Source organism: Dysidea avara, chromosome 5, assembly GCF_963678975.1.
Source record: "Dysidea avara chromosome 5, odDysAvar1.4, whole genome shotgun sequence".
NCBI classification, from domain to species: Eukaryota; Metazoa; Porifera; class Demospongiae; order Dictyoceratida; family Dysideidae; genus Dysidea; species Dysidea avara.
Window position 1 is genome coordinate 16,521,863 of NC_089276.1, and position 13,679 is coordinate 16,535,541.

A 13,679-nucleotide genomic window follows, 5' to 3' on the forward strand; every position below is an offset into this window, starting at 1 on the left:
ACATGAAAACTATTTGTTACTATTAAAGGTCAATCATGTTTCTATCAAGTTAACTGCTGGGCCTAGTATCATAGTAGTACAAAGCATACAACTGGAGCATAATAGCCTATTAGTAATCTTTAAAATACAAATAGTTTTCTTACCTAGGCAGTAAACAAAATCACTAAAATTTCCATTTGCAGGGATTCTGTTAAAGAAATCATCAATGCTGACAATTGTGTAGTACTATGTACAAGGATCATCCTGATGTGTATCGTTTCTTTATTAAAGGGGTATAACAAAAGTTATTTAATGTTAAGTTTTAATAGGTCACAGGTGGATATCTCAACAGAAAACCATGAACTACAGCAGTTCAGTTATCAAGCACAGAGCTTGAACAAAAGGTCCCCTGTCCTTATACTGGGCACCATATAAAAGGTAATTAAATTTCTAGTTTAATGAAGGCAGTTGCAAGTTGTTTCAACATCTTGTTTTCAAGTTACAGTGCTTTCAATTCAGAGTAATATAGCATAAGCAAGAAAAGCACAAGGATGCGTCATAAGGTACTTCTTAGTACTCAAAATCTCACTTCATTGGAACCCAGCTCCTTTATGCTTATTTTGCTGGCTCCAGCAAAATAAGCTCAGCTCCTTCATACCTGTATACCCAGCTCCTTCAACCCAGCTCATTTTGCTGGCTCCAGCAAAATAAGCTCAGCTCCTTCATACCTTCATACCCAGCTCCTTCATACCTGTATCCTGCTGGCTTCCGTTCACAACTAGTGGGGAAAAATCTGTTATTAACTGACTAGTATCACCATCTAACATACCTGTACCCTGCTGACTTCCGTTCACAACTAGTGGGGAAAAATCTCTGTTGTTAACTGACTAGTATCACCATCTAACATACCTGTACCCTGCTGACTTCCGTTCACAACTAGTGGGGAGAAATCTCTGTTGTTAACTGACTAGTATCACCATCTAACATACCTGTACCCTGCTGACTTCTGTTCACAACTAGTGGGGAAGTGTCTCTGTTGTTAACTGACTAGTATCACCATCTAACATACCTGTACCCTGCTGGCTTCCGTTCACAACTAGTGGGGAAAAATCTGTTATTAACTGACTAGTATCACCATCTAACATACCTGTACCCTGCTGACTTCCGTTCACAACTAGTGGGGAAAAATCTCTGTTATTAACTGACTAGTATCACCATCTAACATAGCTGTACCCTGCTGACTTCCGTTCACTAGTGGGGAAAAATCTCTGTTGTTAACTGACTAGTATCACCATCTAACATACCCGTACCCTGCTGACTTCTGTTCACAGCTAGTGGGGAAGTGTCTCTGTTGTTAACTGACTAGTATCACCATCTAACATACCTGTACCCTGCTGACTTCTGTTCACAACTAGTGGGGAAATACATCTGTTGTTAACTGACTAGTATCACCGTCTCACATACCTGTACCCTGCTGACTTCCGTTCACAACTAGTGGGGAAAAATCTCTGTTGGTAGCAGACTATAGTATCACCGTCTCACATACCTGTACCCTGCTGGCTTCCGTTCACAACTAGTGGGGAAGTGTCTCTGTTGTTAACTGACTAGTATCACCATCTAACATACCTGTACCCTGCTGGCTTCCATTCTCAACTAGTGGGGAAAAATCTGTTATTAACTGACTAGTATCACCGTCTTACATACCTGTACCCTGCTGACTTCCGTTCACAACTAGTGGGGGAAAATCTCTGTTGTTAACTGACTAGTATCACCATCTAGCATACCTGTACCCTGCTGGCTTCCGTTCACAACTAGTGGGGAAAAATCTGTTCTTAACTGACTAGTATCACCATCTAACATACCTGTACCCTGCTGACTTCCGTTCACAACTAGTGAGGAAAAATCTCTGTTGTTAACTGACTATCATCACCGTCTCACATACCTGTACCCTGCTGGCTTCCATTCACAACTAGTGGGGAAAAATCTGTTATTAACTGACTGGTATCACTGTCTCACATACCTGTACCCTGCTGACTTCCATTCACAACTAGTGGGGAAAAGTCTCTGTTATTAACTGACTAGTGTCACCATCTAGCATACCTGTACCCTGCTGGCTTCCGTTCACAACTAGTGGGGAAAAATCTGTTATTAACTGACTAGAGTATCACCATCTCACATACCTGTACCCTGCTGACTTCTGTGCACAACTAGTGGGGGAAAATCTCTGTTGTTAACTGACTAGTGTCACCATCTAGCATACCTGTACCCTGCTGGCTTCCGTTCACAACTAGTGGGGAAAAATCTGTTCTTAACTGACTAGTATCACCATCAAACATACCTGTACCCTCTTGACTTCCATTCACAACTAGTGGGGAAAAGTCTCTGTTATTACCTGACTATAGTATCACCGTCTCACATACTTGTACCCTGCTGACTTCCGTTCACAACTAGTGGGGAAAAATCTCTGTTATTACCTGACTATAGTATCACCGTCTCACATACCTGTACCCTGCTGATTTCTGTTCACAACTAGTGGGGAAAAATCTCTGTTGTTACCTGACTATAGTATCACCATCTCACATACCTGTACCCTGCTGATTTCCGTTCACAACTAGTGGGGAAAAATCTCTGTTGTTACCTGACTATAGTATCACCGTCTCACATACCTGTACCCTGCTGACTTCCGTTCACAACTAGTGGGGGAAAATCTCTGTTGTTAACTGACTAGTATCACCATCAAACATACCTGTACTCTCTTGACTTCCGTTCACAACTAGTAGGGAAAAGTCTCAGTTGTTAACTGACTATTATCACCGTCTCACATACCTGTACCCTGCTGGCTTCCGTTCACAACTAGTGGGGGAAAATCTGTTATTAACTGACTAGTATCACCGTCTCACATACCTGTACCCTGTTGACTTCCATTCACAACTAGTGGGGGAAAATCTCTGTTGTTAACTGACTATTATCACCGTCTCACATACCTGTACCCTGCTGACTTCCGTTCACAACTAGTGGGGGAAAATCTCTGTTGTTAACTGACTATTATCACCGTCTCACATACCTGTACCCTGCTGACTTCCATTCACAACTAGTGGGGAAAAATCTGTTATTAACTGACTAGTATCACTGTCTTACATACCTGTACCCTGCTGACTTCCGTTCACAACTAGTGGGGGAAAATCTCTGTTGTTAACTGACTATTATCACCGTCTCACATACCTGTACCCTGCTGACTTCCATTCACAACTAGTGGGGAAAAATCTGTTATTAACTGACTAGTATCACCGTCTTACATACCTGTACCCTGCTGACTTCCGTTCACAACTAGTGGGGGAAAATCTCTGTTGTTACCTGACTATAGTATCACCGTTTCACATACTTGTACCCTGCTGGCTTCCATTCACAACTAGTGGGGAAAAATCTGTTATTAACTGACTAGTATCACCGTCTTACATACCTGTACCCTGCTGACTTCCATTCACAACTAGTGGGGAAAAATCTGTTATTAACTGACTAGTATCACCATCTAACATACCTGTACCCTGCTGACTTCCGTTCACAACTAGTGGGGAAAAATCTCTGTTATTAACTGACTAGTATCACCATCTAACATAGCTGTACCCTGCTGACTTCCGTTCACTAGTGGGGAAAAATCTCTGTTGTTAACTGACTAGTATCACCATCTAACATACCCGTACCCTGCTGACTTCTGTTCACAGCTAGTGGGGAAGTGTCTCTGTTGTTAACTGACTAGTATCACCATCTAACATACCTGTACCCTGCTGACTTCTGTTCACAACTAGTGGGGAAATACATCTGTTGTTAACTGACTAGTATCACCGTCTTACATACCTGTACCCTGCTGACTTCCGTTCACAACTAGTGGGGGAAAATCTCTGTTGTTACCTGACTATAGTATCACCGTTTCACATACTTGTACCCTGCTGGCTTCCATTCACAACTAGTGGGGAAAAATCTGTTATAAACTGACTAGTATCACCGTCTTACATACCTGTACCCTGCTGACTTCCATTCACAACTAGTGGGGAAAAATCTGTTATTAACTGACTAGTATCACCGTCTTACATACCTGTACCCTGCTGACTTCCGTTCACAACTAGTGGGGGAAAATCTCTGTTGTTACCTGACTATAGTATCACCGTCTCACATACCTGTACCCAGCTGATTTCCGTTCACAACTAGTGGGGAAAAATCTCTGTTGTTACCTGACTATAGTATCACTGTCTCACATACCTGTACCCTGCTGGCTTCTGTTCACAACTAGTGGGGAAAAATCTGTTATTAACTGACTAGAGTATCACCATCTCACATACCTGTACCCTGCTGACTTCTGTGCACAACTAGTGGGGGAAAATCTCTGTTGTTAACTGACTAGTGTCACCATCTAGCATACCTGTACCCTGCTGGCTTCCGTTCACAACTAGTGGGGAAAAATCTGTTCTTAACTGACTAGTATCACCATCAAACATACCTGTACCCTCTTGACTTCCATTCACAACTAGTGGGGAAAAGTCTCTGTTATTACCTGACTATAGTATCACCGTCTCACATACTTGTACCCTGCTGACGTCCGTTCACAACTAGTGGGGAAAAATCTCTGTTATTACCTGACTATAGTATCACCGTCTCACATACCTGTACCCTGCTGATTTCTGTTCACAACTAGTGGGGAAAAATCTCTGTTGTTACCTGACTATAGTATCACCATCTCACATACCTGTACCCTGCTGATTTCCGTTCACAACTAGTGGGGAAAAATCTCTGTTGTTACCTGACTATAGTATCACCGTCTCACATACCTGTACCCTGCTGACTTCCGTTCACAACTAGTGGGGGAAAATCTCTGTTGTTAACTGACTAGTATCACCATCAAACATACCTGTACTCTCTTGACTTCCGTTCACAACTAGTAGGGAAAAGTCTCAGTTGTTAACTGACTATTATCACCGTCTCACATACCTGTACCCTGCTGGCTTCCGTTCACAACTAGTGGGGGAAAATCTGTTATTAACTGACTATTATCACCGTCTCACATACCTGTACCCTGCTGGCTTCCGTTCACAACTAGTGGGGAAAAATCTGTTATTAACTGACTAGTATCACCGTCTTACATACCTGTACCCTGCTGACTTCTGTTCAAAACTAGTGGGGAAGTACCTCTGTTGTTAACTGACTATTATCACTATCTCACATACCTGTACTCTGATCATTATCTAAAAATTGATATATGTGATAGCTTTAATAGTGTTATGGAAAACGTTGGTACAAGGGAGGTGCACATAAACCTGGCCAATGTGTACTTAAGGTAGGCAAGTAGACCTCTGGGATGGTAAATGATCCAAATAATTAATTTGGTTTATATACAATCATGATGAAAATCTGTGACATGGACCCAGTTACTGATTTGTAAGGCCAAGTAAGACTGTCAATCTGTGGTCTATAACTGTAAGTTATAACTATAACATAAAATTAGAAATTTCACAAATTAGAATAGGAATAAAAGCAATGAAACAAGGGAGGCTGCAGTTATACTACATTGAAATAGTCTAGGGATTACACATCCACTATTATAGCTGCAGGTGTCTGTGACCTGCTTTTTATTTCTATCATCCCTACTCTATACGGCTCAAAAATGCGGGCCTGGACTGGAATATGGAGTGGTCATTTTGCTTCGTTTTCAGCTATGTTTCACACATTATACAGTGTTAATGATGAAGAGCAGAATGAGAAGTGCCTCAAATGTGCCTCTGACTAACAATTACTGCAATGCATTATCTGCGATTCTACTTCAATCTCAGCTACGTTCTGCCCATTATACAGCATTACTGAGGACCATATGAGAAGCACGTACAAGGAAAAGTCTTTCTGCAGTCTATCAAAGCATTGAAATCATCTGAATTATTTATTTCAGTAAGTTTTTTTTAGTGCAGATCATAATGCTAAAAATATATTAAGGGCTTTTATTACAATAGAGAAAACAAGTGATAGCCAGGTTGAATTTTGGGTGCCATACACCCTGTACTAATGCTTTCAAGTACACTAGTCAACCCTCTCTTGCTCACTAAACATCATTCCACTGATGCCAAACCTTGTATTGTGGTATTCACAGTGTCAAAATAAATGCTGCTGCCCCCCTTCCACCTACCTTCCTAAAATTAAATAAGGTGTAGTCACTTTCCTATTGTTTCTTTAATTTATTTTTACCAAACTTAAAATTTCCTATTTTCCTTCTACTTGCTATTTTACTTTTTGTCTGATGAACCAACACATACATGGGTGTACCACATCAAAAGAAAGAGGGGAGTGGCCAGTACCACACTAAATATTTTTGTATGAATGTACACCCAAAATATCAATTAGCGTAAATGAATAACCCAATTCGCTTCATTTTCAGCTATGTTCAGCCCATTACACATTGTTGTTAATGAAGAATAGCAGAAACCCCTCTGTAATCAATACAGTCACTATGAAAAAGATGGAAATCCATCCACACTACTGTGGATTTACACCTTACACTGTCAGCAAGGACAAATGGGACACAAGGCATGTCTATGACGTGTGTATTGCATGTTTTGTGGTATGCAAAAAGTACTAGTCTGGCTGAATCAATATCTAACCTTGAAAAAAATTAGAGTTGTGCTTGTCTGAAAGCACTAGTGAGTGTGTAGGCTAGTTAATAGCCAATCAGTCAGAAAAAAAAATCCTTTTAAATAAAATTGTCTCATATTTGGCCATTCTGAAGACACTTTTGGGCTTGATTCTACCGACCAATACTGCCAAGGTGCCATAAAGATGAGGCTGGTTTCCAGTCAAAACTTTGGCAAAAAAATGGTTTGTTCAAATTGCACTTCCTTCGCAACAAAGTAGTAAACAATGTGCCTGGCTGCCTGTAGCTACGTAGTTGCTATTGTGACTGGATTTGCAAAAAAGTACCTTTTTCACACACAAAATTTGACCAATTTAATGAACTTTGATGCTTCATAATGTCTTTATCATTGCATATAATTGCCTGAATTTTTCCATGTGTGCAGCTACAGTATCTGGCTACATTATGAAAGTGAAAGCAAACTAATCAGTGTAAGGAGTCAAGCGTTACATCATTTTGTTTGCTTACATGTAAAATGTGTGGAAAAGGTACCTTTTCGCAAATCCAGTCACTATTATTCATTGAACATAATATGTTCGGTGGACAAATAAACAATAACTGTCTTCTAATGATGTCAGTAATGTATACTATGATTTCCTCAATTGATAACTTATGCATTTGTCTTGTGCTACAATTCACAGCAGTGGAGTATAAGTATTTACTGATCTGTGTTATAATTACATCAATATTATACATGCGTATGTAAGTAGATACAGTATATCTTTAATGTACAGTACCCTCACCAAAGTAGAGCCTCCAGAGCTTTGAAACATTTTCAAACCTTCTTAAAAAACCTTTTGCGGGTCCATCGGTTCCCATAATGGGGTAAGATTGGTTTTTTTGGTTGACCTTGTGCCCCAAAATAACGATGTCATAACCAACTTGGTTAAGTTGATTTGCCTAAAATTTTATGGTAAAACCATTAATATTATGTGTGACTGCCTGAGTAAAAATCTGTAAATTCTATTTTGCTACATATTCATCAGTGAATTGAAATACATATAGTACACACATGTACTACATACATAACCATAAATAATATACCCCCTGGATTGGAAACTGTGTCGTGCACCCATAGACTTTGTACAAGAACCAGTGTCCTTAGGCTGGTTTCGCGCCTCAACAAATTTAATCCTACTACAGCAGAACGGTGGCAATAATGACTTTATTTTGTTACAAGAATGACTTGTGGTGTTGTTATGATAATTGTTTTGGTTGGTTTGACCACTTCGTGTCACTGTTGGTCAGAAGGCTTACAATGGTGGACTACATGCTTTGTCGGAAGCACATTCTTGGATAAACTAAGTGCTGTAGGTAGAAAAAGAAAGTATCACAAGGTTAACTATGCTATAAAGAATAACCTTGGCTAAATAATATGCCTTCCCATAACTTCTTTGGCAGGTTTTTGGGATGGCATTTTTGGCAAAACTGTAGCACATTCTCTTTGTGATTCTAAACAGTATCACTGCACAATTTATACTACGAAGTCATCAAATAATGCTCCATGGTACAGAGCTCAAAATAATGGTCGGCAGTCAGCAGTTTTCAGTACAAATGCCACGAATAGCCGAGCAAAATTTGCTTTGATCTGCAATTACTGCCAGGCATTTGAATACAATAGCATATCTTGTGACAAGTGTGTGCAGCTGGAACTACTTAGAATCAACATAGGAACAAGATGTGAACTACAAGAACAAGCTTAATAAACTTGGACAAGCAAAATAGCTTGCCTCAATGGCTCAATCATATTGTAACATTGCAAAGTGTAGGCCAACAATCAGTAACTGCAGGACAAAGTCCATTTTGGTCTGCAATTACTGCAGTACATAATTTTCCGGTTATTTTGGGTGGTCAGAGTACGAAGGGCATAGCGTACAGGATTTCAGTATTTTCCTTGAATGTGTCCAAACCATCTGATCTCGCGTTCGGTTTCGCTTCTACGGTTCGTACAATAAAGAGGAGATTTGCCTCGAAACTCGTTGTTGGCTTCCAAAACATCTTGAGAAGAACCCTTTACCAGTGGTGAGTCTTGTTTTTACCCAGAGAAACGTGAAGGGGGCGCGAAACCAGCCTGTAACCAGTGGCGCTTACTAGTTTCCAATCCAGGGGGGGTATATTATCTATGACGCAACATATGCGTGTACTAATCACTTCTGTACACAGTGAAATGAGCAATATCCACAATGACGTTTTGATTACGTTTCGTGTATATCTATGATGTCACAAAACAAAATGGCCACCATAGTGTGGGACTTTGTACAAGGAAGTATCGGGAGAGATAATGTTCCCTATGAAAACGTTTACAAATTTGAAAAAGGGCGAAGGTGAGGCATATAGTATATAATGTAATACAAATAAGCATAGATGTCTCCAAATTTAAAATTTTCGGTCAGCTTTCCTTGTTGGAGCATGTTTTGAACTGTTACGGTACGTGTACTACTTCTTACCTTTATTATCTCGTGGTTCCATGTGTAAAGCATTACAGACAACATTTATTTCGAATATTATTCGCCAAAGTATTTAAAGCCCTGCACTAACACGGCCATTTAGTCAATTATAACATCAAATTTTGTAATCACAACGTAAAGAAACGTCATTGTGGATATTGCCATCATCAGTTCACCTGCTCATAGAGTTTGTACAAAGAAAACAGCTATGGTTGTTTGATTATATCACATCAGAATTACCTTCTTTTTTACACATGAAGGGATACAGGGAAAGTTAGCTTGAACTCCCTGTTCAACCTAGCTAACTCTTTGTAGTTGTTAGTGATACCTAATAGTTATGTTGTGGAGCCTGTCTTAGTGGCCACCAGTTTATAAAGCCTAATTCGGAATCATAGAAATAAAACAAGCAAGTGTCTACACTTGAAGAATGCTAGCTAGCACACATTTAATCCCTACCAATTTATAACCATGACAGTATATTTGGAGATGTAGGCATCTTGTTTTACCGATTGATCTTAAAATTCTAAAATTTTCCTTGTACTCCTTTGTTAACTCACTTATTGTAACATGATTATGACTCACAAAACCTTGTATGTCATATCAAAAGAAAGAGAAGCACCAGGCTAAATAATTATTTTCATCTAAATTAATGCACATCCTGACTATTTTTAGTTACAGTGTATATGTTCAACAGCATTTTAAATGAAAACTAATAGAAGAAGCAAGTACAAGCCACTGATTATAAATACAAGCTATAAGTTTGGACAAAAGTTAACAAAATAGTAGTGTTCTACATACATACATTGTCACTCTGTGGCCAGGGGATTTAATAATAAAATATTAGTTTTAATGAAATATCTGCCAAGCCATTATTAAACCTCTACCGTATGACAGCAATTTCTGACTGAAGAAAAATAATTAATGCACACTTTATCAGCTTTGACATAAATCAAGAAAATACACAGCACTTCTAAAGGTAATTATGGATACTGAATCTAACTGATTCGTTCAATTTGTCAACCTCTTTTTTCATCAACATTCATGTTGTTTGAGCAAGAGTATCAAATAGTACAAGTGCAATGCTATTGTTTAATGCTCACCAAATTGTAATGTGGCAACATTTTTATACAATTGATTCATACCTTCTTGTACAGTTGTGATAGCAAATCAGTGGCATGTTTCCTGGGTGGGCCAGTAGCTAGCCTCTTCTGTGATTCAGGGAATCTTATTTCGCAGCCATCACAGAATTCACAACGAATGTGAGATTGATGCCCACAGTGCTGACACCGTTTAGTAGGCACAGGTGAAACTTGTTCTATTAGCCATTAACAATGACACGATTACGAAGCACAATATATGGAGCACTACTATTATACTATTTCTCAATACAGTTAGAACAATAGGTCACTGTATATGCATGGATGCAATTTCAAGGCCCCATGGCCAATTGGTATTCAAAATATTTTAATTAAGCAATTGACACTTCACATCTCCATGTGTAACAGTGTAATTGTTTCTTTACTGTATTAAGCTTTAGCTGAGTTGTTTGGCAACAATACCTAGTAGTTAACATGCACTTGTACTCTGCCTGATATAAATGCAAGACTGCAGGCAGAAAACAAAGATTGTATACCTATTCTGTACCACTCACTCAATATTAGACTGCACAGCTACATTTCTATATAAGGTAGAATGCTAATACTGATCATGGTCTTAATGCGACAACATGACAACATTTACACTCTTGGCAAGCCAAAAAACTGGTTGTCGCAATCAAATGTAATGGTGAGGTTTATTTAGCTTTTAGGAATGAATTATAAGGTGAAATGTGAAGATAGAGTCAGACTATTAACTGCGCATGCGTTCATATACATACGTATATACATGTAGACTAAAGAGCTACCGTGTTTGCTTTTTAGATTGCCATTGACTGCTATGACATTTGTTGTATACCCTTACACAATCGAATTTTGCATTATAAGACTTTCAATCTAACTTTAAAGTGTCAAGTGAGGTGTTGTAATGGTGTTGGTTGCCGGCACTTATGTAGTGTTGTAAGAAACCACAAGCAGTGATATTATGTATAACGGAGTCTGTGCCATATACAAACTTTTGGCACTTTTGACACGGAGTGGTACATCTCATGATATCAGAGACTAGTTAGAGTGACTTCTTAACTGAGTGATACATTATTACATGGCAATTTCCTAGTAGTAGAGGTACTCTATTCTGTTTCATACAGTACTTACAACTGTATACATAGAGAAGTGCCTAGTAGTGACAATTATGTTTAAAAATTCATAAAAACGTGATATTTTCTTATGTCACGATGGTGAACACTGTATTGTAGGTATGCATAGAAAGAGTGAATCGCAAAAAGTAGACCAGTTAGAAGAGTTTCTCCAGAGGGATTGATTCCTTTATGTGTATAACAGAGTAACTGGAAGAAGGAGCCCCATCCATAGTTCATGTGGAGAGTTATAGTCCAAATTAGATTTGTTACCCGTACTTTTGTATGAGATTCATGATAGTCATTTACCATCAAAAATTCTTGGCATGCCACTAATCTTATTATACTGATCATTTTCGTTCACATAATAATATGCGCATATCCTATATAATTATGATGAGTTTATTCTCAATCTGAAACACTCCAGCTCCTGCTTTGCAGTCCTATAGTATGTTCACGTTGAGCTGAATCCTCAAAAACATTAAATAATTCATGGATGCAATTACACATGATCTTGAAATTTGGCTCATTTGTAGTACTGCTTGACCCGCTAAAAATATTTCAAAATCTTTTTATTCAAATGTTTGACATAATATTTATGGCCAATCAAAATTTTCACAATACATTTCCTATGGGGAAGCCATATAAGTACAGTGTCCATTACAGTCCTTTCCCGAACTTGTAATGGAGCCAAAACGTATGTGTCTGTTGTTGACACCTTTGCTGTTACCAATAATCATCTGGTTGGCTGAAATGTTAACTCTGTTGAGAAAAAATCCACTTTTAATTTTTAGCTGTTTTTCAGGATTCAGCTCAACGTGAACATACTATAATATCAGACAACAAGTAAATATTCTGCAGTGGTGAATAATTTATTTCAGTATGATTTTTATTCTGCCTTGACCCTCTCAATTTAAAGATCACCACTGCAACACGAGACTCACACACAAGCAAATAGGTGGAAATCAGTTTTACCACACATTCCCTACCCTGATTTTGCCTAACGTGTTTAATATTTTCCTTCAGCTACAACCATATTATATTAATTCCCCGCCATAGTAGAAACTGACCTTCTATTGTCGCTTCGATCAGCATCTGAGGTTGAATGTCTAGTGCCTCGCCAGCCATTGTCTTTTACTGTGTTGACAATTATTCTAGGCCTCTTCTACCCCTTCTGCAGGCCTCGCTTAAGATTTCCAATGAAAGTGCACTGTGCGCGCTTCCAATGGTCCCGTAGTTTCTATGGAGAAATACTCTATATCGAGGGTATAGAGTAATAGTCTATATGTAGCGAATTGCGTTTATAGACATATAGTCCATAACCGGGCGACGGTGTATTATAGACTATTCGTCTATAAACTCATACGATATAAGGTTGTATTGACAGGAAGAAAGAATTCGCACCTCCGTAGCTCTGTGCTTCCTTTATGAAACAAGACGATTTTTACTGTGGACATGCCCTCCAACTGCAGCACTCTACATAACAAATTTGAGCGAAATCGCTTCGCGCGTTCCCGAGATATTCGACTTCAAAAATTGGCTCAGTTTCTTTTTTTTTCCTTCTTATTTTTCTTTTTCTTGTTGCACACTTACAAAAACTGCTATAAAACTCGAACACCATATCCGATTGCCTTGAAATTTGGCACACAGAAGGGGATATAAAGGCGCATCTCGGTACCAACTTTGGCTGGAATACGATAAACAGGCAAAGAGTTATGAGCGATTATTCACGAAAAATAACACCGATATGTTGTCACGCCTACAGGGTAAACCGCGTATGGGAAGAAGCTGAAAATCGGTGGGTGAATAGGTTAACTATTGAACCTCAAACTTTTTGTGGTTTGAAAGAAATCGAGTTAAAAAAACAGGAAGATACAACGAAAAAACTAACAGTGTGTAATAATTACGCAATCGAGATTAGCTAATAAAAAAACGACTGCTTGCCACGCCTACCAGATAAACCGCTTGGGGTAATGCTTTGAAAATCGTTATACAGATGGAGTAATCATCTTAGAAAGGCTCATCAATGGTGTAGAAGAATCAAACTTAAAGCCACGGAGTTATAACACGAAATCCAACTTAGTGCAGCAAGTGCGAGATCGAGATACTCTAATAGAGCAGTCATCCTAATAGAGCAGTCAACCTGAAGAGAATTCAAGAGATCAGCTAGAAATAAGAAACCTGTACAGAGATCAGCTACACACAAGTCACCCTGTAGAGAGATCAGCTAGAAGAAGTTACCTTGTAGGGAGTTCATGCAACTATGGAAAGAGATACGTATTTCAGCTAGAAAAAATCACCTTGTAGAGTTCAGCTACAAAGAAACCACCATGTAGAGAGTTCAGCTACAAAC

General features: G+C 38.8%; 1 protein-coding gene across 1 annotated transcript; it reads right to left on the reverse strand.

The window, feature by feature from the left end:
* Positions 1–1,048: 1,048 nt before the first annotated feature.
* Positions 1,049–12,698, reverse strand: LOC136256845 (uncharacterized). The gene is made up of 22 exons (XM_066049904.1): positions 12,397–12,698; positions 10,239–10,411; positions 7,393–7,549; positions 5,199–5,216; positions 5,119–5,145; positions 5,041–5,067; positions 4,883–4,909; positions 4,803–4,829; positions 4,475–4,501; positions 4,397–4,423; positions 4,317–4,343; positions 4,237–4,263; positions 3,440–3,466; positions 2,000–2,026; positions 1,922–1,948; positions 1,764–1,868; positions 1,526–1,552; positions 1,444–1,470; positions 1,364–1,390; positions 1,284–1,310; positions 1,127–1,230; positions 1,049–1,075 (listed from the first exon to the last, which is right to left on the reverse strand). Exons 1-21 carry the CDS (start codon positions 12,452–12,454, stop codon positions 1,154–1,156), a joined length of 993 nt encoding a protein of 330 aa, XP_065905976.1. The 5' UTR covers positions 12,455–12,698; the 3' UTR covers positions 1,049–1,075; positions 1,127–1,153.
* Positions 12,699–13,679: the final 981 nt, after the last annotated feature.